At 41.3% G+C, this 26,114-nt stretch overlaps 1 protein-coding gene across 1 annotated transcript in view; it reads left to right on the forward strand.

Annotated features, from left to right (window-relative positions):
* Nucleotides 1-26,114, forward strand: part of hcfc2 (host cell factor C2) — a 47,151-nt gene that overhangs the window by 17,206 nt on the left and 3,831 nt on the right. The window contains exons 8-23 of the mRNA XM_033038062.1: nucleotides 1,324-1,614; nucleotides 4,488-4,675; nucleotides 5,521-5,745; nucleotides 7,129-7,233; nucleotides 8,392-8,611; nucleotides 10,042-10,178; nucleotides 10,935-11,085; nucleotides 11,643-11,887; nucleotides 13,253-13,496; nucleotides 15,392-15,552; nucleotides 18,143-18,533; nucleotides 19,819-20,076; nucleotides 20,953-21,038; nucleotides 21,364-21,501; nucleotides 24,158-24,343; nucleotides 25,312-25,609. Of these exons, the coding sequence (XP_032893953.1) occupies nucleotides 1,324-1,614; nucleotides 4,488-4,675; nucleotides 5,521-5,745; nucleotides 7,129-7,233; nucleotides 8,392-8,611; nucleotides 10,042-10,178; nucleotides 10,935-11,085; nucleotides 11,643-11,887; nucleotides 13,253-13,496; nucleotides 15,392-15,552; nucleotides 18,143-18,533; nucleotides 19,819-20,076; nucleotides 20,953-21,038; nucleotides 21,364-21,501; nucleotides 24,158-24,343; nucleotides 25,312-25,609 (3,324 nt within the window). The remainder of the gene's footprint in view (nucleotides 1-1,323; nucleotides 1,615-4,487; nucleotides 4,676-5,520; nucleotides 5,746-7,128; nucleotides 7,234-8,391; nucleotides 8,612-10,041; nucleotides 10,179-10,934; nucleotides 11,086-11,642; nucleotides 11,888-13,252; nucleotides 13,497-15,391; nucleotides 15,553-18,142; nucleotides 18,534-19,818; nucleotides 20,077-20,952; nucleotides 21,039-21,363; nucleotides 21,502-24,157; nucleotides 24,344-25,311; nucleotides 25,610-26,114) is intronic.

Raw genomic sequence — 26,114 nt, forward strand, 5'->3', positions numbered from 1 at the left:
TGACAGTGGAAGTAAACTCATCCTGGAAGCATTCAGAACCAATGGATGCTGCATTGAATCATGGGACCACACTTTTTTTGAATGGATTTTCTCATGTACGGTTGTTGTGTTTCATCTAGTGCAGCTGTTTGAGCTCTCTTCATGTCAGTAAATGTAACAACAAGAAGCTGAAATTTAACGTGGTGGAAGTTGAACATTGTGCGAGAGTCCAAACCTCAACAAAAAACATTTAATTTCTAAACAGTTTGGGATAAAGTGAACAAAGAAAAACGGAAGTAGGCTGTGCAACCTTCATGCCCGCTCTGCTATTCAGAAAGATTATGTTCTTGGGTCCTTGCACTATTTTATAATGTCACAGACACTCATATTCTACCTTTTTTCTCTTTACTGATGCTTTTGTCCAACTTTGCTGAATACTGGTGTTTCCAATTTTGCTGTTTGCTGCTTATTTTGTCAAAATTACATTTATTTCCTTTAATCTGATTCTATCTTTAACTTGATTGCCATGATTGGTCCACTTTACCTGTTGAGTTTATTTGCCTATTCATTCTTTAAGTGTTAGCCATTGCTAGTTTTTTGCCATCCCTTTTAATGTTTCTCAATCTACCATGGTAAACTTTAGAGGAACAGCGCGAAACAGGCCCTTCAGCCCACTGAGCCCGCGCCAACCAGCGATCACCCCATACACTGGCACTATCCTGTACACTAGCACTATCCTACACACTAGGGTCAATTTACAATTTTTACCGAAGCCAATTAACCTACATACCTGTACATCTTTTGGAGTGTGGGAAGAAACTGGAGCACCCGGAGAAAACCCATCAAGGCCATAGGGAGAACGTACAAAATTCAGCGCATATACATAAGGAACGAACCTGGGTCTCCAGCGCAATAAAGCAGCAACTCTACTGCTGCGCCGCTGTGCCGCCCTAAGAGTGCCACTCTTTCTCATGTCATGGTGGATTTGCTTTATTCAGATTTAATACTCAGATTTCAGATTGAACCTAATCATTATATAATACTCCATATTGTGATCAGTATTTCCTAAATGTTCTTTAACTACCAAACCTTTCTCCTTAAACAATACTGGATCTAAAATAGCTTGCTCACTTGTAACGGAGCACTTTAGTTTTACTTGTAAATTTCCTTTGCTAATGAATTATGGAAGTGGATGCTTTAAGAGGCTCGTGTTCAAGAAGAAAAGGGATAAAAAGGAAATATTGTAATATAATAAAAAACAAGTACAGATGCTGATTTATACCAAATTCTAATATCCAATATAGTTTTCCTACATTTAATTGAAATGGTTTTCTTTGTCTTTAGAAAAGCCTCCCGCTCCTTCCCGCGTGCAGTTGGTTCGAGCCAGTACAAATTCCCTCGAAGTGTGTTGGGGTGCTGTCCCAACAGCCGATGCCTACCTCCTTCAGCTGCAGAAGTATGACATGCCACCAACGACTGCCACCACCGCCATAGCATCGCCGTCACTAAGCAACACCTCACTGCCACAGAAGATTCCCTGCAGCCCTATATCTCCTACGCCTGCTTCTCCAATCACACCACAGCCGGTATCTAAAGTAGCACCTTCCACTGGTATGCTGATTCCTGGAATGACAAGTAAGACAGCAGTTTTTTGTAACAATCATTCTGTTTTGTTATTAAAATGTATTGCTTCCTGTGACATGTGCTGTTTATATGGCAGAACATTTATTAAAAATTATGTTTACAAATAAAGAGGTTCCATTAATTATAAGAATATTTCTTCCTTTTAGACAAGGTATATTCGCTTGTTGCTTTACTTTAGACTTTAGAGCTACAGGGTGGAAACAGGCCCTTTGGTGCGACCAGCAATCCCCCGTACACTAGCACTTTCCACACTAGGGACAATTTACACTTTACAGAAGCCAATTAACCTAACAAGTCTTTAGGACATGGGAGGAAAACCGGAACACCAGGAGAAAACTTACGCAGTCACAGGGAGAACATACAAACTCCATCCAGCCAGCAGTTGGCGCTGGTCTTTGGCCAGTGAGGCATCAACACTACCACTGTGCCGCCCCTTCTCTTGAGAACCTTTCATTTAATGGCATTTAAAATATAATTTGGTTGTAATTTTACTCTTTTTGGATTGTATCCAGATTACAATTAATTGAGACAAGTATTCACAGACAGGCAGTTAATCCTTCACCAGCATAGCTCTGTAAATCACCATCATGAAGTGCACAATCGTGGCTTGATTTTACTACTTTTCCTATCCCTATTTAATGCAATTAGCCAAAACTCCCTTCTGCAATACAGAATAGCCAGACTGGAGTTGTAAACAAATTAATTATCAGGTATTGTGCTTGTGAGCCTGTATCTGTAGCACTTGCGGCTCTAGCCACTGTATATGCTTAGTTAACCTTGATGGAAATCGGTAGTGTAGAAATCACTTGTGTATTCAATCTACATGATATTTTTATTTGAGTAAAAACCTGTATCTTGAACAGTGTCAGATTTTGATTTTATTATCTTGAGATATGGAAAAGATTTATTTTATAGCAATCCTTATAACCATATAACCATATAACAATTACAGCACGGAAACAGGCCATCTCGGCCCTACAAGTCCGTGCTGAACAACTTTTTTCCCTTAGTCCCACCTGCCTGCACTCATACCATAACCCTCCATTCCCTTCTCATCCATATGCCTATCCAATTTATTTTTAAATGATACCAACGAACCTGCCGCCACCACTTCCACTGGAAGCTCATTCCACACCGCTACCACTCTCTGAGTAAAGAAGTTCCCCCTCATGTTACCCATAAACTTCTGTCCCTTGTTTATTAAAGAGTGAAAAGGGAACCATTTTGTTTTTGTCAGTCGATCCTTAATGGATCGCTGGAGAGATCTTTAGGATTATATGAAGTTTGCTAATAGGTTTAGGTTTCAGGTTTATTATTGTCACCGTGTACCGAGGTACAGTACAAAGCTTTGTTTTGCATGCAAAACAGATTAGATATCGAATACATTAATACAATCCGTACAATAGGTAGAGGGAAGATACATAGTGCATAATGTAGTTCTCATCATTGTCTATATTTACAGATAGATAAGAGATTTAAGAGTAGAGCGATTGTATTTGATGGTAGTAGATCATTCACTGGGAAGAGAACCCAAAGAATTGCCACACTCCCGCGCCATCTTCTATTGCGAAGATGGAAAATCAGAACTAGGAGAGGGAAGATGGTCACCAACAAATTCAAATAGGAATTTAGGAGAACTTGATTAACAATATGACAAAGCTTGCTGTATTTAAGAGGAAACGAGATGGACACATGAGGACAAAAGGAAAATACATGTTAATGGAGATGGATACAGTGCATTGGGGAAGGCTATTGTGGATCATAAAAGCTAACATGGATCCAATTGTCGGAATGGCCTATTTCTGTATTGTGCATACTTTATAATAATTCCTCCGGAAAGGAGGAACCATAGATTATGGGAGGAAGTATATATGTCCTTCTTTAAGCACATAATAACTTAACTGTTGATTATCAGTCAAATATTTATCTTATAATGGGTACAAAATGTTGGAGTAACTCTGCAGATCAGGCAGCATCTTGGAGAACATGGATAGGTGACGTTTCAGGTTGGAACCCTTCTTCAGACTAATGCTGGCTGACCTGCTGAGTTACTCCAGCACTTTGTCTCCTTTTGTGTATTACCCAGTATCTGCAGTTCTTTGCTTCTACATTTATCAATTAATTATTTGGTTATATTAACCTACTCTTAATTCAAATAAAATGTTGATTTAAATTATAATGGTATAAAAACATTTTCTGATTACATGAACAATTGGATAATTTCAACTTTGAAATTATTTCAACGTTGAAATTATTGGAATTCATTGCCACAGATGGCTTTGGAGGCCAAGTCAATGGATATTTTTAAGGCAGAGATTTGTAAATTCTTGATTGGGGTATTGGTAGAAGGCAGGAGAATGGGGTTGAGAGAGAAATATCGATCAGTCATGATTGAATAGCGGAATAGACTTAATGGGCCAAATGGCCTAATTTTGCTCCTAGAACTTATGAACTTTCTCTGAACAAAAATGGATGTTAATGTAACAATGGTAATTATGTTTAAAAGTGGCCCATTTTCCCTTAATTTTTAGTTTATTAACTCAGATGTAATTTGGATATAAACTGAAGTAATTTTTAACTGAATTAAGATTGCGGGTACGTTTCTATTAGCCTGAGGCCAAGCAGTTTTCTATAGAAACATCGTTTATAGGCCATTCATTTGACCTGATGCTTGCTGGTGTTAATAGTCCATATGAACCACCTCCGATCCTCCAACTATACTTTCTCTTCCTTAATTTTACTGTTAGAGCATTCCTAATCAGCATATCATTTTGAGGAATACTCCAAATGTTCAGATTGTGATTCAGTGCTTTCTTTAGCCAGTACTGCATATTGAATATTTCTGTTTTGTGTGTTCTATTAAGGCAGAGTAACTGCAGTGCAAGTCCCTTCCGCCCAGCTGTCTGGAATGTCTTCAGCAACCACTCACCTGGTTACAGTTTCCCAACAAGCTGTGCAGACGGTCAAAGCTGCAGTATCTTCCTTGCCCACTGGAGTCCGTCTAGTTGTCCCTGCTCAGAGCACTACTAACGCTGTTCCCACTGTAGTAAATGTGAGTCTGTGTTTTGTATTCTATTTACTGGTTTCTTCAAAGGAAATGTCTGTGTTATTCAGCATTCAGTTGTTCTTCCTTCACCTTTGGATTGTGGGCATTGTTGGCAAGGACTCGCAGTGTGCATTGTTATACTAGAATGTGACTGAGAAGTTCACGTCCCAGTCAGGATCATCCCCAGTCCACTTGTATCACGCTGCTGCTTGTGAATGAAGTCTGACCTGAGTTTTGCTGTTTTCTTCATCAGCAGGGAAATATTGTATTTTGGGATTGAACCTCTTTTTAACCAAGTATAGCCTTCAGAAGTATTTATATCTGAATATTTCTATAAAACACAGTCAATGAGTAAAAATAATTCTTTTAAATTTAACAGTTAGCTACAAAACACAAATTAGCCATTGTGATATAGGTTTAAGATGAGGGGGGAAAGATTCAATAGAAACCTGAAGGGTAACTTTTTTACACTAAGGATGGTGGGTGAATGGAACAAGCTGCCGGAGGAGGTAGTTGAGGCTGGGACTATCGCAACGTTTAACAAACATTTAGACAGTACATGGATAGGATAAGTTAAGAGGGATATGGGCCAAACACAGGCAGGTGTAGATGGGACATGTTAGTCGGCGTGGGCAAGTTGGGCTGAAGTGTCTGTTTCCATGCTCTTTATCTTTCATTATTATGATATAGACAATGTACAGGAGTTATGGTTCTTGTTGAAATTAAGGAAAAAATTTGATTTTTCTATTAATATTCAAAAAACAAAGATGTGTTATCCACCTGTTGGTAGATTTCTAAGAAGACAAATCATGTATTTACTAATGAATGTGAAACTTTTTTATACTTTGCAGGTAAATACACCGGCCACAACAATGCTGAAGACTGCAGCTGCACAAGTAGCGACATCATCTGGTCCACAAAGTTCTGCTTTGTCCCGTCCTATTATAACTGTACATAAATCTGGAGCCCTGACTGTAGCCCAACAGGCTCAAGTTGTCACCACTGTTGTGGGAGGTGTCACCAAAACCTTCACGCTTGTCAAAAGCCCGATTCAAGTTGGCGGTGGAGGTTCCCTGGTAATTAACAATTCCTAATTACTAGACAGCTTTGCGTTTCAGGCTTGTGCTAATGTTCTGCTAAACCTCAAGGTGTCTTCTTATCAAAGCATGAGGGTTTTTGATTTATTGCATGTTGTTAAAATGGAATTGTAATTTGATGTAGGAAGAAAGAACAGTCTTGACTTGCACTATTCATAGCAACTTTAGAACACACCAGAGAATTTTTAATGACAGCATAATAATTTTGAAATGCAGTTGTTTTATGTAGATTGCAATAGAAAGGGTTTCTCATAAGCTGCTGCCCCTGAATGTTGGTTTTGCACATAGATGTCCAAGTTGAATACCTAATGCTGAGGACCAGAAACTCTGTTCCTGGTTGCTGCTACTGACACTTTCAAATTTCCTAGGGAGCCTAAATAATTTTTTTTTGATTTGTGTGCATCTGCCAAAGATTGTAGTGCAGTGTAAGTGGCAAACTTGTAGAAGTGGGAGGGGGACGTTGTTTATTTCCAGCACCCACTTCCTCTACCCCATCTTCACTCCTCCCTCCAAAACACAATGTAAGAGTTTTTCTTTGCAGTACAAAAACGTAAGTCTCTTTGCTGCATTGATGACTGGTGTGGATTGCAGAGATGGGTGACATTTCAGGTTGGGACACAGTCTTCTGACTGAAACTTGCTGACCCGAAACGTAACCTATCCATTTTCTCCAAAGCTGTTGCCTGACCCACTGAGTTACTCCAGCACTTTGTGTCTATCTTCAGTATAAACCCAACATCTGCAGTTCCTTCCTACACACCAGTACCAGAATGTTGGAGTCCTTATGGTCCATGGGTGCAGGAACTTTACTTTTGAAACTCACATTTTTAAGGTGCCCAAAATACCAAAATCTCTTGGCTGTGCTATCAGGGTATGTTACTGGAACAATTTTGTTCCTCGAATATTCTGGGCTCATAGAAGCCTTGTGGCAGTGGGTAATTTATAGCAACCAATTAACCAGCCGCAACATCACAGGGATGTGGGAAGAAACTAAAGTACCTGGAGGATACCCACATGGTCGCTGAGAGAACATGCAAACTCTACACAGACAATACCCGAGGTCAGGATTCCAAAAATCCTTCATTAAATTTAATCAGTCTTTCCACCAGTCTCATGCTCAATATCTACCCTTCCAGCCTCCACGGCATTGTACATTCCTTTATTCTCCCCATCTTTTCTCTGCCCTCTGTGAAGCAGCACGAGCTATTTCCTGGTTCAAAGGCATCATTGTGCAACTTGCTGTTGGCAGCCTCAAACAAATGGGGGACAAAAGTTCATGCTGTTTTACAGTTTGGAAATAGTTTTGTTAAATTGTTTGAAGGGTATTGAATTGATTTCCCTCCACCTCCCCCTCCCTTTGTAGATCTCCAATTTGGGGAAGATGATGACTCTCGTCCAGACAGCTCCTGTACAAAGTGGTGCAATCACTGGCCAGGCCACAGCTGGGTCCTTAGCCCAATTCATTCAGGTCAGTAATGTTATTTTTTTGTTATCATGGTCTTGAAGTAATTGTTTTATTTTAGCAGACAAACACATAATACGTTCTTAATGGATAAATGGCTCATTTAAAATAACCCATCAAAACCAAGGCTTTACAATGTTTGGCATTGCGAGCAATAGCATTGATGAAAAATTATGGATCTATTATTAAAATATTACAAGGATATCAATTCAGTATGTGAACAAGGATATCAATTCAGTATGATTTATGGTTGCACTTTTGTTTCAGCATGTACCATTGTAAATTGCTGTCATCATTTTCCATTATATTTATCATCTATCAAAAATTATAATATTGTTATAGACTCTGATTGCTTTGTGGCTTTTAGGTGGTTTCTGACACCTATGTTCCTTTACATTCTCGGTCTAAAAGCAAGAACATTATTTATGTATTTTTCATAATTCAACATTTTAGTAGCTTGTTGCTTGGTACTATTTCACTTTCTTGTCAGCTTTTCCCTATTTAAGAAATAAAATTAGAAATATTTTTAGAAATATTAGAAAAAGCTGAATGCTTCTATGTGCAATGCAATTGGATTTTATCTAAAATGGATCAATTAGATGTAATACAGACCTACGTGTTTAGGCAGGCTGCTTAGCACTGCAATGGCATCAAACTGCAATGCAACATTGGCTGCTGCAGAAAAAGGTGTAGGTCAGCTGTGCCTGAACCAGCAAATTGAGACATGCTTTATTGTGGACTCTGATACTTTGATCAAGGGGAATGTTCTCTAATTATTTTCCTTAGTCTTCCATCTTCATTCCCACACTTGGTGCCAATGGCTTTGACTACCATTGTCTTTGTAATCATATGATCACTTGCCTAACCTCTCTTTCAACATCCCAACCACTGATTTACTCTATTCTGTTTCTTCTGGTGCCAATTCATCTCCCGAAGCTGTATACACTGATACTCTTGAACCAACCTGTTAGTAAACCACGGCTTACGCAGTGCTTAATTGATGGGGAAAACCGCTGTTCTCTCTCCCTGATTAATATTCATTTTAATTTTTAGTGGCAGTAGCCAACCAATGTGTTGGGGGGTTCTTGGTGTGAAAATGATGTGATTCTGTGATGTGACTTTGAGACTTCTGCTTACATTTTATTGTTTCTGGCAAATTTGAAGGCCAAGGGCCCTTTTCCTCCGGGGACAATAGTGAGACTGGTAACGGCAGCCGACGGTAAACCGACAACCATAATTACGACCTCACAAGCTGGTGCACTAGGTATGAAGCAAACTATCCTGGGTCTTGGCGGCGTCTCACCAACTGGCAGCAAAACTGGAGCAAGTACCATCATGAAAACCATCCCAGTTTCAGCATTGATGGCCCAGCCCAACGTTACAGGTATTGGAGTGTTTGTGCAATTGTCAATCGTAATAAGCCTATGAGCCAGGAAGAGGCCATTTGGTCTATCATGTCTAGTTTTTTTTTTAAAGTACCTCGCCTATTCCTGGCTTTCAGTACTTATCTCTGCAGCCCAGCATGTCAAAGCTCTTCAAGTATATGTCCAGGTAATTAGGGTTGCTGTTCAAACAGTGAAGTTATACCTTGACCTCCTTGTTCTAATGTCCTATGCCCTGGCTAACGATTGCAAGTATTCAATATGCCTTCTTCACCTCATGGTGTGTTGTAGTGCTTCCAATTTCCACATCAATTGAGTTACAATAAAGAAAATAAGGGAGAAAAAAAAAGAAACATAAGAGTGCATAATTGCTGCGGAAAAATACAGTGCTGGAGGAACTCTGTGCGTCAGGCAGCATATGTGGAGGGAATAGACAGACAGATGACCTTTTGGGTTGGGATCCTGCTTAAGACTCTTTACTATCTATTCAAGACAAGAATGGAACCTAATACTGAAACGATTATATTTGGTGTAATGGAAGATGGGAATAAATTGAACACATCTCAAAATCTATTCCTTAACTATGGTTTAATAATAGCAAAAAAATTAATTCTTAAATTTTGGAAGGGTACATCAATACCAACGCTTAAAATGTGGATTGCATGTATGTTGGACACCGCTCATCTTGAGGAAATGCGATTCCTCCTAATGGATAAATCAGACCAATTCATAACGAGTTGGTCTCCATTCGTCGTTTTTTTGGAATCATATGGTGCAACACAATTGTAAAAGAACTGTTTCAGGATTGGACGAGGGTTGGTCAAGATTACAAATAATGATCTCCTTTTCTTTTTTATTTTATTTTATTTTCTCTATTTTCTCTCAACTTTCTTCATTTACTCGTTTTCTTTTTTCACACACTATATATTTCACATCTTTCTATCCTTTACTATCTAACTTCTTTTTCTTATTCTAATCTTTTTTCAATGTAACAAAAAAAAAAAAAGAAGTTGTACTTAAAATGTATTATGAAAATATATATTAGGCACTTTGGTGCCATATGACTGTACTTACTTCTAATATATAAAAATAAAAAAAATAAAAAAGACTCTTTACTATCAATTTCTCTCTGCTAAACAAGCTTTTCAAGTAAGGCAAAAACTTGAGAAACCAGATATGTTACATATGTGACAATGTTGTAAAATTAATTGCCACTTGAGGACAGATTTCTAGTTAAATCATTCGAGATATATGAACGATGAAGACTTTTTGTGCTCAATTTACTTTTTCTTTTGAAAAAGTTAGCACACAGTAGCTGGTGATCTGAAGGGAAAAATCATGCAATTGCAAACCAGTAAATAGTGCAGGTAATTTTTTTTAAATGTCTTGTAATTTACAATTCCTAAACAGTGATGTATACATTTATTTCCAGGTGTGAGTGCATCTGCTGGCATGAAATCTCCAATAACGATAATTACAACAAAAGTTGTCACATCGGGAACAGGAACACCGGCAAAGATCATTACAGCCATGCCAAAATTTACCACAGGGCATCCTGCGATGACGCAGGTACTGCCTATTCGATTCAGTCCTGAAGCTGTGTTTACGTGCTGTCCCATTTTTAGCCTGTTCAGCTTTCTCCGTTGATTAGTTTAGTTTGTTAATATCTCGGACTGTTCCCGACATTGTTGTCTGAAAGTGCTTCACTACAGCATCAGCGATTATTTTATAGGAGGATATCCTTCGACTAAGGTCCTAAATGCTGCCCACTCGTTTATGCCTGCTCAAATTATCATATTTTGATCATCGTTAATATAGGCTTAAATCGGCATAGCAGTGGCACAGCTGGTAGAGCTGTTGCCTCACTGCACCAGAGACCTGAGTTCGATCCTGACTACAGGTGCTGGCTGCGCAGAGTTTGCATGTTCTCCCTGTGACCGCGTGGGTTTCCTCCGGGTTCCGCCGTTTCCTCCCATATCCCAAATATGTGCAGGTTCTGTAAATTGCCACTAGTGTGTAGGATGTGAAACTGGGATAGTAGAACTAGTGTGAGCGGGTGATCGATGGTGGCGTGGACTTGGTGGGCCGAGTGGCATTTAATCATGCTGTATCTCTAAATTTAATGCTCTCACTTTTAGTTCCAATCTTGGAACTCAGTACCTGAGAACACTGGGAGAACCTTTACCGGATAGCAGAGATTCAAGGAAAAGGCTCATCACCATCTTGTTAAGATCGTTTTTGGGATGTGAAGTAGATATGGACTAGGCCTTTGACATTTGTCTCCTCTAAATGAAATACATTTTTATAAAAATACAAATTTCCTAGGTTGTTCTGAAGACGCCTGGAACAGCTGGTACCATCCTACGAACTGTTGGTGGATCTCCAGTAACAGTTAGTGGAGTCAGACTAGTTACACCTGTCACTGTGTCTTCAACCAAGCCTGCGGTCACAACATTGCTAGTGAAAGGAACCACAGGTACCTTATTTAATATAATTTATTTGTTTTTACAATTAAGGATGCAGTTACATGGATGTCCTACTCTTCTAAGTGACTACATTTTCACTGATATCACATTAGTATGGGTGTCAGGGGTTACGGGGAGAAGGCAGGAGAATAGGGTTGAGAGGGAAAGATAGATCAGCCGCGATTGAATGGAGGAGTAGACTTGATGGGCTGAATGGCCTAATTCTGCTCCTATCACAATTAGTTGTACCGAATACTTTAAACAATAACCTTTGTCAACATATAAAGCTGTGCACCTACTTCTGCTGTATTTATAGTAGAAATGCATCGTAAAAATCTGTGGCCTCCTATATTTGATTACAAATAGAGGGAAAATAGATCAAATGCTGATGATCAAATGCTGGAGCTGACTCGATGGACCGAATTGCCCAATTCTGCTTCTATGTGTTATGAGCTTATGAAAGAAGTCTAACGGGTCCAGAGATTGAGAGATTCTGTATTTTAAAATTTTGTTATTAATTGCTGTGGACAGCTTATTGTTTGAATGTATTTAATGTATTTCTTTGCAGGTGTTACTTCGTTAGGCACAGTGACTGCCACAGTATCTACAGCCCAAGCTGCAGTATCTAGTCTTGCCTCATCAGTGCCTAGTCGTGCCTCCTCTGTTTTCACATCACCAGCCACTGCTCTGACGAGAGTAGCAACACTGGGTACCCAGGCCATTGGTACAGCAATTGACCCCTTGGCTGTGGCACCGGTAACATTAATGGCTACAACAGGAATTGTCTCGAGTCCTGCTGTAGTTAATACCGAGGTAATTGATCTGCTTTATCTGTTGTTTTCCTGTGTTTTTTGCTAATTATTTGTAGTTTATGCTTTATTCAGAATCAGCCCACATCCCTACCTTCTATCTTCTGCTTCCTTCAATCTCCAAACTACCACCACACACACAAACGTTTCATTGCCCTCACTGGCCTTGAGAAATCTCTTCTTCCACGTCTCCTTGGGTGGCTGTGCCTTCTGCTTGGGTGCCTGATCTGGAATATCTGAGTGGCACTGTGGCGCAGCTGCTAGAGCTGCTACCTCAGTGCCAGAGACCCGGGATTGATTCCTACCTCGGGTGCTGTCTGCATGGAATTTGTACATTCTCTCCCTGTTACCACATGGATTTCTTCTGGGTGCTCCAGTTTCCTCCCACATCCCTCAGAAGTGTGGGGTCTGCAGGTTAATAAATTGCCCTGAGTGTGGATGAGATAACAGAACTAGCGTGAACAGATGAAAAATGATCTGCATGGACTTGGTGGGCTGAAGGGCCTGTTTCCATGCTGTACCTGTAAAATTAAATTAAACTAAACTAAAAATCCTCCATAAATCCTTTTGCTTCTTCACTTTAAGATTTTTCTTAAAACTCAGGTTGTGACCTCTTGCAATGCTTATCTCCAGACTCTTCATTATATGTATTATTTTAATCTATTTTCCAATATAATTGCAAACTGGTGATACAACTTCATTGATTCCTAGCTGGCCAGCAGATTGATTCAGAATCATTTTTCTTAACATCAGTTCCTCCATTATACCTACATCTTCAGGAACAAACAATGTGTTAACTCCCCCCCCCCCCCCCCACCCTCCATAATTTGAGACAGTTAACTCCCCCCTCCCCTCCCCTCCTACAACATTTGGGGTTTTATCTACCCTGTATATACACTGGAATTTCCTTCCTAATCTGCCTAGCTTCCTTTCTTCTTATATTTTCTGCATGTGGCCTGTTTATAACTTCTTGGGATGTTTTTGACATGACCTGCGTGGGTTTTCTCCAGGATCTCTGGTTTCTTCCCACACTCTAAAGATGTACAGGTTTGTAGGTTAATTGGCTCGGTATAATTGTAAATTGTCCCCACTGTGTATAGGATGGTGTAAGTGTGCGGGATTGCTGGTCGGCACGGACTCGGTGGGCCGAAGGGCCTGTTTCCCTGCTGTGTCTCTAAATCAAAAGCACCATTGAACCATCGCTGAAAATAATTATAAATTATGAATTTAAAGTTCTTAAATTTTAATGTTTAGATAATCTTATAGGTTATTTTGATTCTTGTGTTGTGGAATTATTCCTTGATATTTAAGCAATCTCATTTATATCGAAGTAAAGATTTTATTGCTGCATGTATTTTGTGTTTGGCAGCCCATGTTTGTGATATCAGAAGCCGTTTCCCCTTGTGTAACTGGCTTGGTTACACATGCCAGTGACAGTCAGGTGCCAGTCGTTGTGGAACAGCCCGCAGCTGCAGAGATTGTTTCAGAGAATAGCATGCAAACCTCAGAGCAACAAATACATCAAGTGGCAGAAGAGCCAGCCCACGAAACCACCGAGACGAACACCACGAATACAGCTACCTCCAGCACAGCAAACATATCTCTGAATCAAAGTGAGTTAAGTTAGTAGCAGTCAAGTGCAATTAATTGTTCCGTTCGAAGGAGGGATATTTATTAATTAACATCAGTGAAACTGCTAAAATACTTCTACGTGCTGAAGCAAAGGTAATTAATAGGCAGTGGCTTCTTGTTTCTTGTCCACTTGGAGCTAGACTACTTGTGCTGCTCATTGATATACCAGGCAGCTTTCCCTGCAACATAAAAGGAAGTAATCTTGTCCCATTGAGTGTACGCTGGCTCACAAAGCAATCCTATTTCTCCACTGGTTTTGTTTTTTACCCTCGGTAACCTATTTTCTGCATGTTCCCATCCAACCTTTCACAGATTCTCCCACTCTTCTACACACCAGGGTCAATAAACAGTAGCCAATTAACCTACCAACCCGCACGTCTTTGACACATTTGGGTGAACGTGCAGATACAAGGAGAATATGTAGACTTCACAGACAGCACTGCAAATCAGTATTGAACCTGGGTCACTGGAACTGAAAGGCTGCAACTATTATTCCCGATTATTTTTGAAACTGTATTTGATTGAATTTTCCTGCAGGGAAGAGTGTATAATTCGCAATATACCAAATAGAAATGGTGCATCAGTCATGTGAGATGTCAATGGTACAGTTTTTTTCCTCGTAGTTTTTTTTACACTATGTTTGGTGCTCAGTTTATTGTCAGGTGAAGGATATCGCAATCTATTTTGCCTTAGAATACAACATTTTCCCAGTTGCTCAGTACACAGTCGACGGCAAAATAACTTACATTTACAGAGCACCACCGATAGAGGTCCGCCACCGATATTCCGGTACCCTTGATTGCAGTGTCTTTCAGGATTATCCATTTAATGGACCAACAGAGGTCATGGCCTCCGAGAGGAGTCCGATGGTAGCAGAACGGTCTGCCTAGGCCACTGATGCACCAAGATACCAGCCTGCAATATCGGCCATAGATGTCGCCTAAGGGAACAGTTCTGCTGGCTCTGACAAAGCCCGAGCCCCAGCCGCAGGGGGCAAATTCGACCCAGCGATCAGGCCACAGAAGTCCCGATGAGGTTGAGATCGGCCGCCTTGCCCAGCCTATGTGCATATTTTCTGAGGGACCCTTGGATAAAAGGAGGCACCGGACCATTAGTTGCCGGAAAATTGGTGGTGGGCCTGTATTGAAAGCTATGTCAAGGATTTTCATGGGAATGTAATTTTAGAAATATTAGAAGTAACTAAAAACCTGGCCAAGAGTTTAGCCTTAGGACATTTTTTTAAAAGGTAGACGGGGAGAGGGTGTGATTGGAGAGGAGTGGGGTTTTAAAGAACCTCTTGTGTGCTAGTTGGGTGTTAATAGAAATGTAGTAAGCATTTGAAATGGAGATATGGGGCCTTCCTATAAGAAAGCAATTGGAATAAATCAGTGACATTTCTTCTGCATCAAAAATTTCCACTTAATTGGGTTCTCCTGACCATGGAAGATGTTTAACTAAAATTTACCTGGATTTCCCCCAGTTCTCTTGGCCTTAAAATAGGTTTAGGATGAGAGGGAAAAGATTTAATGGGAATCTGAGGAACAACTTTTTCACACAGAGGGTGGTAGGTATATGGAATGAGCTGCCAGAGGAGATGGGTGAGGCAGGCATTATAACAACATTTAAAATACATTTAGACAGGTAAATGGATAGGAAAGATTTAGAGGGATATGGGTCAAACATGGCAAGTGGGACTAGCGTAATGGGGCATCTTGATCCGTGTGGGCAAGATGGGTCGGAGGGCCTGTTTCCTGGCTGTAGGATTCTATGTGTAAACGTAACTATAATGATGAATGCATGTCTAGGATATTTAACCTGATATCCTCCTTGTTATTCCCAAGTTATTTTTTTCACTGTTGGAATTTGTTTATCACAGTTCAGCCACCAGAGACAAATAACAACGGGTTACCGGAAAGTGTTCACGGAGAAACAGCGACTGCAGGAACAACAAACACAGCAACCACAGTATCAGCAACGCACGCTGGAGCAGTAACCACTGTTACACAGTCCACACCGACTCCAGGCCCTTCACTGCAGGTAAGGAAAGTGATTCTGCTTTGGTGCAGTTCTTTTGTTCTTTTAACTGTGTTTCTTAAGTTCAACATATAAAAGAATATTTGGGGAACCTGCGATTCTGCTTGAAATTATAGGCTAATCTATGATTTGTAATTTCATTTCCCAACGCTCTTCACAGGGATATTACTGCATAAAACTATTCTGTGCATAGCAAAACCCAAGAATATTCAGGCGTGTGCTGATAAGTAGGACGTAACATAAATATTATCTAAATGTTAAACAATGGCCATTTATAACAAGTAAGTTATAGGAGTAGAATTAGGCTATTTGGCCCATCAAGTCTACTCTGCCATTCAATCAAGGCTGGTCTATATTTCCCTCTCAGCCCCATTCTCCTGCCTTCTTTCCATAACTCCTCACACTTGCTAATCAAAGAGACAAGGAACAGTAGATGATGGAATCATGCATAGAACACAGTGCTGGATTAATTCAGCAGGATACGTAGCATCTCTGGAGGAGGTGCATTGGATAGGCAACATTTTGGTTTGGGACCCGAAATGTCACTTATCCATGTTCTCCAGAGATCCTGCCTGACCCGCTGAGTTACTCCAGCACTTTGTGTTCTATGCCATTTATAACGAGTAAGTCATAAAGGTGTAATTATCTTCAATGACATTGCCACTACCATATTCCTCTGTCATAATAATAATAATAATAATAACTTTATCTATAAAGCACTTTAAACAACTGCAGTCGCCACAAAGTGCTGTACATGAGAACTCATGAACAAAAAGCTATTACAAACAATTAAAACCCGTAAAACGAAGGACTATAAAAAACACACTAAAAATTAAAAGACATTAAAAGCACTAAAAACAGGAGCAATGCCTCAGCCAGTGTCGAAAGCCAAAGAATAAAAATGTGTTTTTAGGGAGGATTTGAAGATGGACAGTGAGGGGGCCTGTCTGATGTGCAGCGGCAAGGTGTTCCAGAGTGCCGGAGCAGCAACAGAAAAGGCTCTATCCCCTCTGAGCTTCCGCTTAGACCTTGGTACCTCAAGGAGCAGCTGATCAGCTGACCTGAGGCACTGGGCAGGAGCATATAGGTGGAGCAGCTCAGAGAGGTAAGGCGGGGTGAGCCCATTCAACGATTTAAAAACAAATAAAAGAATTTTGAAATGAACTCGAAAGTGCACTGGGAGCCAGTGAAGGGAGGCCAAAATTGGCATAATGTGCTCCCTCTTTCGAGTTCCGGTCAAAAGGCGAGCGGCAGCATTTTGAACGAGCTGGAGACGAGCCAATGAAGCTCGTGCGACTCCAGAGTAGAGTGCGTTACAGTAATCCAGCCTAGATGTAATAAAGGCATGGATTACTGTTTCAAAATGCTGCCGCTCGAGAATGGGCTTCACCTTTGCCAGCTTCCTTAGGTGAAAGAAGCTGGACTTAACCACCGCGCCTATTTGTTTATCTAGTTTAAAATCACCGTCCATCCTAAAACCCAGGTTCAAAACGGTTGGCTTTACAGACAATGCCAGTGGACCCAAGTCAACAAAGGGAGGTTCACGGCAGCCATTGGGGCCAAACAAAATCACCTCTGTCTTCTCTTCATTAAGTCCCAGAAAGTTTAAGGCCATCCATGTCATCAATATCCTAGGTCTCACCAGTCACGTAGCTGCCGTGACTAAAAATAAAAATATAGATGTTGGAATCGTGCATAGAACACAAAGTGCTGGAGTAACTCAGCGGGATAGGTAGCATCTCTGGAGGACCTGGATTGGATAGGCAACATTTTGGTTTGAATGGCCTAATTCAGGCAGGAGAACATCTGAAAGAATTGTCATTGACTGACAGTTAAATCACACTCCACATCACACACACACGGGCATGTGTGTGTGATGCTTCCTAATTCAATCTCTCCTGGTTCCTCATTTTTTAAAGCATTATATAATTCCTTGCAAAATAAAATGTATTCACATAAATTGGTTTGTCTGTGCATCTATAACTTGGAACTTAATAAAATGGAACTGCAGATGCTGGTTTATAACAAGGATAGATACAAAATGCTGGAGTAACACAGCGGGTCAGGCAGCATTCCTGCGGGGGGGGGAGGGGGTATGCATGTGATGTTTTGGGTCCATACCCGAAGGCTCTTAACCCAAAACGTCTATATTCTCCATTTTCTCCAGAGACGCTGCCTGACCCACTGAGTTTAAGCTTTACACTTATACCTTAGACTTTAGAGATACAGCGTGAGAACAGGCCCTTTGGCCCACTGGGCCATCACCCTGTACATTAACACTATCCTAGACACGAGAGACAATTTTTACAACTTACCGAAGCAAATTAACCTACAAACGTGTACATCTTTGGTGTGTGGGAGGAAACTGGAGCACCCGGAGGAAACCCACGTGGTCATAGGGAGAACACACACTCCGTACAAACAGCACCCGTAGTCCGGATCGAAACCCAGGTCTGTGGTGCTGTAAGGCTGCAACTCTACCGTTGCGCCACCGTGCTGCCCCAGCATTTACTCCAGCATCTTGTGTATTTCTAGAAACTGATGACTATTAGGCATGTTTTTTATTCTTAACTTCTCGCTTTCCAATGATCAGGCCATTTCAACGGGATCGGAAGTTACTTCCAGCAGCAGTTCCACTTTGTCAGATTCAAGCACGTCACATTTGGCACATACTGCAGAAACTGCCCAGGATCCAGCAAGTGCAGAGAGCCATCCTTCACCTGAACAGACAATTAAGGACTTTGAAAATGCAGCAATCCCGCAGGTGGCCGAGACCCAGTCTCCTGAGCAGTCTGAGGCCTCCCACGATCCTCCCGAGAAAGTGGAGAGTGATAAACCGCCGGAAGCATTGAGCCAAAACCTAGAACAGCAACCCCATGCCACAGCAACTGAGCCTTTTGTTGCAGAAACAAACCCAGAGGACAACATCCAACACAAAATTACTGCTGGAGAAGTTCCAGTGTCCGTATTACCCAAAGCTACAGGTGAGAATTTCCGCTTTTTTAAAAAAAACACATGTTTGGGAAATACTCAGTAATTCTACTCAAAATAAAATGTGCTGGTATTTTTCTAATCATTGAAAGAATCCTTGCAGCAATATAAGCTAGCAGGTGTCATTCTCTGATAGAGGTGTTTTTTTTCAAGTGTCACCAAAGGTAAAGTCTAAGTTTAAATTGTATGCTTTTGGTTTGATAGATTTGGACGTAAAGGAACTCCATCTGTTATTCCCATATTTCAAACTTATTTCCTACTGTATCTACGACAATCTTCCTCACTATCCACGAGACCTCCAGTTGGAATACCATTCCTCCGTTAGCCTCGTGTCTTCTATGGTCAAACCAACTTTTAATCCACTCTACCAAATGTCTGTGTATTCCATGTCACATTAATAATCAGGATCAGCCTACCACGAGGGATTGTATTAAAATTCACATCAACATCATCAACTGTTCAACCCTCGTCATTCATCTTTGTCACTTCAAGAAAAATCTCGCTCAAATTTGCAATACAAGACCTGCACAAAGCTGACCATCTCTAATAAGCAAGACAAAAAGTGCTGAAGTAGCTCAGCAGGTCAGGCAGCATCCCTGTAGAATATAGATAGGTGACGTTTTGGGTTGGGACCCTTTTAGCTGATAATAACCTAAAGTCATTGTTTGTTTTGATGATCTAAAGTCATTAATTCTTTAATATGTGATTTTTAAAATTACCTAATCTAATGTCGTATGCTTGCAATCATCCTTTCGTATGATTTAGACTTTAGAGCGAGAGAGCACGAAAACAGGCCCTTCGGCCCACCGAGTCTGCACCCACCCATGATCACCCTGTACAGTAACACTATCCTGCACACTAGAGACAATTTTACTGAAGCCAATTATCATACAAACCTGTATGTCTTTGGAGTATGGGAGAAAACTGGAACACCCGGAGAAAACCCACTTGGTCATATAGTAGATATTATTTTGGAAAACCACAACAGTCACAGGGAGAACGTACAAACTCTGTACAGACAGCATCCGTAGTCAGGATCAAACCCGGGTGCCTTGCACTGTAAGGCATCAACTCCACTGCTGCACCACTGCCGCCCCTAATTGTGTCTTTTATCATCTCCAAAGTGCATCGTTCTTATTTTGTATATACTACTAATATGGTTCATTGTTTAATTTCACAGTAATATACTTGTCAGTCGCACCATATCCCTTTTGACATAACTTTTTTAATATTCCAGAATGATTACTCTTTTCAGAAGTGCCTGTTTTATTATTTTAGAATGCAGTAATGTAAAGCCTCCAATGGACGCTGCTGCTTCAGAAGCGAGTGTGGACTCCACTCAGCATTTGCAACATTGCCAGCAGCTTGTGCCCCAGAACCCAGAGAAACCAGCACCAGACGAGGGTCCAGTGCAGCCTCCAGTGCAACCGAGTACAACTCAAGCAGCAATGTTGAATCCTACAGAGACGAGCTTACAAAGCAGTCTGCAACCGCAGGTTACTGGTACTGTGGCTGCTCATCAATCCACCACTTCAAGTACGTCCAACCATCTTAAGTATTATGTGTTATTTGCTTGTAATGCCAGCATGTACAGCTGCATAAAGTGTGGTTAAAGCAAGGAAGATGTGCATTGCAGCGAGTGCAATATAGATAGACTTTGATGAACATGTGCAGCCTGGTAGCCTTCTGTGTCTGGAAACAGTTGTTAGGCAGTTTTAAAAAATGACTGGAGTTATACCTGATGCAAAACCAAAGTGCTGTGTACTTTCAAGGTGCTCTTGCACATCTTAGTTTCTATGTCGGTTGTCCTATTAAAATGTATATATTCCCCAAGTTAAACTTGTGTTGTTGGTGCAAGAGAAATGCAGATTATAATATTATTGCTTGTGTTTCCCAACCCAAACAGGAGACGCCTTTTAAATCTATTGGATTCCAATTATTAATTCATCCTGTACATCTCGGTGTGATTCAGTGTTGGTATTCGTATAAATTTAAACAAAGATTATAACATTCCAATACCTAACTACAACATTAATGCAGAAGGATATTTCAAATGTTTTCAGATATGCTTTTTATCTGCAGTTTAGTTGTATTTATTACAAATACAATGAAATATCCAAGATGAGGAATTTATTTTTAAATCTTGAGATTTTTTTTTCCAGGCAATATTTACAGAAATGTAATCGATGCTTTCCAGTTTGTATTAATTTTGCATTTAGTGTGGCATGAACACTGTTGTCAAATCTGTTGCCTTCGTAATGGATACATATTGAATGTTTCAGTGTGTTCCGTTGTATTGATGGATGCACCACTTTACATGTTTCTACACGTGTCGATAAAATCATTAATTCAACAGATGACTGATTAACATCTAGCATACAGGAAATAAATTTGTAGGTCTTTTATTTCTAGGTCCTGCCTGTTCACTTCCATCATCCTCCAGTACGGCAGCTGTGTCACCAAATGAAGTCTCTAATAGTAATCCAGTAGCAAATGGGGTAAATAGTTACTATTACTAACTTGGCTACAGTTTTACCGATTTATTAGGTCACCCGAGTCAATAGATCATATACCGCCACTATAGATCAAATGAACTTGATATTTAAGTATATTTTTATAATGCAGTCACTTCAGCTGCGAGGATGCTATCATCTAATTCTTGCTTGAGAGGCACACTTAAAAATTGTAAGATCTTGCAGCTATCTACTGGTTTTACATTCTAAGCTCTTAAAAGTAAATTAAGTGACGTGTCTGCATCTGTTTTTGTTTCATTTACACAGTTATTTTGTCTTTTGTGCTAAAGCAGGTATTCGTGTTTTTCAGAAACAAGAGAATTCTTGTGCACCACAAAAGGTGACTCCAAAGAAAGAAGGCAATCCTTGGTACGATGTAGGAATCATCAAAGGAATCAGTTCGGTGGTAACTCATTATCACTTGCCACCAGAGGGCAGTCAAGGAGAGGTGAGCAGAGTGCAGTGTTCTGTTTAGTGTGGAAACCGGCCCTGTAATCACCCGTACAGTAGTCCAATCCTACACACATAGGGTCATTTGTCAAAATGTGTAGGATGTAACTGCAGATGCTGGTTTAAACGGAAGTAGGTTTGCCAACTTTCTCACTCCCAAATAAGGGACAAAGGGTCAAAATAAGGGACAAATTCCCGATGGCAATTTGTTGACCGACTCGGCCATGGCTGGGTGAATGATGAGTTGGCCCAGGTGCTGGACTGCACACAAAGCCCAGCCAGCTGGCCAGCTGAGGAGTTTTGGCCACGCGATGTCACACGCAAAGTCCGGCACCCCACCCAACTCATGAACCAATAATCGGTCCAGAGAAGGAGGGTGGTGGTATCGGCGGTAAGCAAAGGTACAAAGGTCGGTCAGCTGGTCGGGCTGTCAACTGACGGGGCCAAGGGAGAGGTGCTGCTGCTGCACTCCATGGGCTGCACTACATCGGGACGGGTGAGGCGGGGCCGGACGCGGCGCTCGACCCGACAGTCCCCTCGACTCGAGTAGTAGCAGTCAAATACGGGACAAGGGCGGTCCCATATGGGACAAACCAATTTAGCCCAATATACGGGATGTCCCGGCTAATACGGGACAGTTGACAACCCTAAACTGAAGATAGACACAAAAAGCGGAGTAACTCAGCGGGACAGGCAGCATGTCTGGAGACTGAAGAAGGGTCTCGACCCGAAACGTCACCCCTTCCTTCTCTCCAGAGATTGGGCATAGATTTCCAATTAAATGGACTCTTATCTATGACCAAAGATAGACGCAAAAAGCTGCAGTAACTCGGGGGGAGGGGTGAGAGACCCATTCCTTCTCCCCAGAGATGCTGCCTGTCCCACTGAGTTACTCCAGCTTTTTGTGTCTTATCTTCAGTTTAAACCACCATCTGCAGTTCTTTCTTACACATATTGCCTATGACCTGTGGTTCCAGGCAACCAGCAGGGGAACCATCATCCTTGCATCTACCCAGTCAAGCCCTGTAAGAATTCTGCATGTTTTAGTCATCACACCTCGTAGGACAACTTTGGCAGAGTTGCTGCCTCACGACACCAGAAACCCGGGTTGGATCCTGACTTCAGGTGATGCCTGTGTGGAATTTGCACGTTCTCCCGGTGACTGTGTGGGTGTACGCCGATTTCCTGCCACAATGCAAACACTTGCGGATTAATTGGCCTTTATAAATTGCCTCTAGTGTGTAGGGGGAGGATGAGAAAGTGGGATAGCATAGTTGAGAGGGAAAAATAGATCAGCTGTGACTGACTGGCGGAGTACACTCGATGGGCCAAATGGCCTAATTCTGCTCTAATGTCGTATGGTCTTATAACCAGTGTGACCGGGTGATTGATGGTTGGCATGGACTCAGTGGGACAAGGTGCCTGTTTCCATGCTGTATCTCTTTCAAAGCTCCCCAATGTTCCAAGAATCAATCTGGTGAATCTTTTGTACTACTGCTGCTATTGCCAGTTCATCCTTCACTGAAGATCAGCGTCTCCCTAATTACTGGCTTCAGCTGCATGCTAACTTTGTGGTTCATGTACAAGTATGTACAACTGCATTTCTTTCCAACATTGTTTTACATGGTTCGTAAAACTATTTTGTCTTTGTTTACTTTGCAATGGCTTCAGGCTTTTTTGTTTTGTAACTTTAATTTTAGTTTTAGAGAGATAGCATGGAAGTAGCCCTTCGGCCCACCGAGTCCATGCTGATCATCGATCACCCGCTCACACTAGTTCTATGTTGTCCCACTTTCGCATCCAAACATTTTGCTATGCACTAGGGACAATTTACAGAGACCAACTAATCTACAAGCCCGCACATCATCAAGCCCCAGCAATGCCTTAAACTCAAAGTAGATGTTTCAACCAAGTTTGTTATTGTGACTAATTGTCATTACAAAAACAGTGCAAGATAAGTTAATGCTTCTATTTAACTTCTAATCTCTTTACAAAGGCAGGAACCACATGTAGAGTTATAGAGTCATACAGTGTGGAAACAGGCCCTTCAGCCCAACTTGCCCACATCAACTAACATGTCCCATCTGCTCTACTCCCACATGCCTGCATTTGGGCCACATCCCTCTAAACTTGTCCTATCGATGTACCTGCCTAAATGTTTCGTAAACGTTGCAATAGTACCTGCCTTAACTACCTCCTCCGTCAGCTCGTTTCATAAACCCACCACCCTTTGTGTAAAAAACAAAAATACCCCCTAGGTTCCTATGAAATCTTTTCCCCCCTCACCTTAAACCTATGTCCGCTGATTCTCGATTCACCTACTCTGGGCAAGAGTGTGCGTTTACCTGATCTAATCCTCTCACGATGTTGAACACCTCTAAGATTCACCTCTCTTCTTCCTGTGCTCCAGGGAAGAGTGTTCTAGTCTGCTCAACCTCCTCCTGTAGCTCAGGCCCTCCAGTCCTAGCAACATCCTCGTAAATCTCCTCTACACCCTTTCCAGCTTGGCAACATCTTTCCCATGACATGGTGCCCAAACCTGAACACAATATTCTAAATGTGACCTCACCAACGTCTTGTATAACTGCAACATGACTTCCCAACTTCTATACTCAACTTGATTTTTTAAATATGTAATACTTTGTTTGCTGTAGGATGCAAGTGCTAACATCCCAGACTACAGCATGCTGAAAAAGCAAGAGCTCTTGCCAGGGACCGCGTATAAATTCAGGGTTGCAGGAATCAACGCATGCGGAAGGGGTTCCTTCAGTGAGATATGTGCATTCAAAACTTGTCTCCCTGGATTTCCTGGAGCTCCATCAGCGATCAAGATAACCAAGGTACAAAGGGAGGTTGGGGCATCAATTACAGAGAACATTTAGTTACGCATTTTTTAAATTTAATCATTTATTTAACTTTTTTATGATACATAAACATCATTTTACTACAGTGGTATTTTCACAGAAAATTCAATCATTAGTAATTGTTAGTGAAATCAATTGGAAAAACTTCACACACATGACAGTACATCTCTAAATTGATTTCCTAATCGATCTCCAAATAGTTTAGTTTAGATATAAGGCACGGAAACAGACCAGTGATCCCAGCACACTAATATTATCCAGCACATGCTAGGGACAATTTACAAATTTACCAAGCCAATTAGCCTACAAACCTGTACGTCTTTGGAGTGTGGGAAGAAACCGGAGCACTCAGAGAATACCCACACAGGTCACTGGGTTGGTCACGGGGTAATGTACAAACTCCATACTGACGGCACCCATAGTCAGGATCGAACCCGGATCTCTGGTGCTGTAAGGCAGCAACTCTACCGCTGCACCACTGTGCCACCCAAATAGTTTAATTTATTATTGTCACGTGTACTGAGATACAGTGAAAACATTTTGCTTACATGCTATCAAAGAAAAGACTATACTATCAAGCTGTGTACAGTTAAAGATAAAGGATAAAGGGTACAACATTTAGTGCAAAGATATAACATTGAACTTTCTTGAATTGGACTTCAAAGGTCTCCAATGAGGTAGACTGGAGGTCAGGATCGCCCTCTAGCTGATGAGAGGACCATTCAATTGCCTGATAACAGCTGGGAAGAAACCTTTTCATAGTCTGGAGGTGTACAACTAAAATAAAGATGAACTTGTTCTAATATACATGAGAAAGCGGGTCGGATGGTGTAGAGTTGCGAGGTGGTGAATTGTTACTTATAAATGTAACTTTATTTTGAAATCTTGTGTTGGGAGTTGAATTGAGTGCAAATTTTAACCTCTCGCTGGCCCTGCCTCCACAGAGTGCTGATGGGGCTCACCTAACCTGGGAACCGCCTGCGACAACTGCTGGAAAAATACTGGAGTATTCCGTCTATCTGGCAGTGCGCAGCATTCAGGTGACAGAATCCAAGTCTGGAAGCCCGGCCCAGCTGGCCTTTATGCGGGTATACTGTGGCACCAAGCCCTCGTGTGTGGTCTCCTCATCACACCTTGCCAATGCACACATTGATTGCACAACAAAGCCTGCTATCATTTTTAGGATTGCAGCACGGAACGAGAAGGGATACGGACCAGCTACACAAGTTAGATGGCTTCAAGGTAAAACTTTTAATTTATTGTCCTGTTACATGAATTATTTGCAACTTTGGAGATACAGCGCAGAAACAGGCCCCTCAGCCCAGTGAGTCCGCGGTGATCAGCAATCACCCCGTACACCAGCACCATCCTATACACTAGGGACAATTTACCATTTTACCAAAGCCAATTAGCCTACAAACATTGGATTGTGGGAGGAAACCAGAGCACCCAGAGAAAACCCATAGTCACAGGGAGACCGTACAAACTCCGTACAGACAGCACCCATAGTCAGGTTGTGTGTACTCGAACTCCAGCACTTTATGTCTATACAAGTCTGTCCAACCTCTCCTTATAGCTAATACCTTCTAATCCAGGCCACATTCTGGTCAATCTCTTCTGCACTCTCTCCATGCCTCCACGCAGTAAAACTATTGAAAATCAGAAAACTGCACCAGCTGAAAATCTGAAATATAACAGGAAATCCTGGGAACAAATAGGCCAGGCAGCATGTTTGGAAGCAGAAACA

Source organism: Amblyraja radiata, chromosome 19 (assembly GCF_010909765.2).
Source record: "Amblyraja radiata isolate CabotCenter1 chromosome 19, sAmbRad1.1.pri, whole genome shotgun sequence".
NCBI lineage: Eukaryota > Metazoa > Chordata > Chondrichthyes > Rajiformes > Rajidae > Amblyraja > Amblyraja radiata.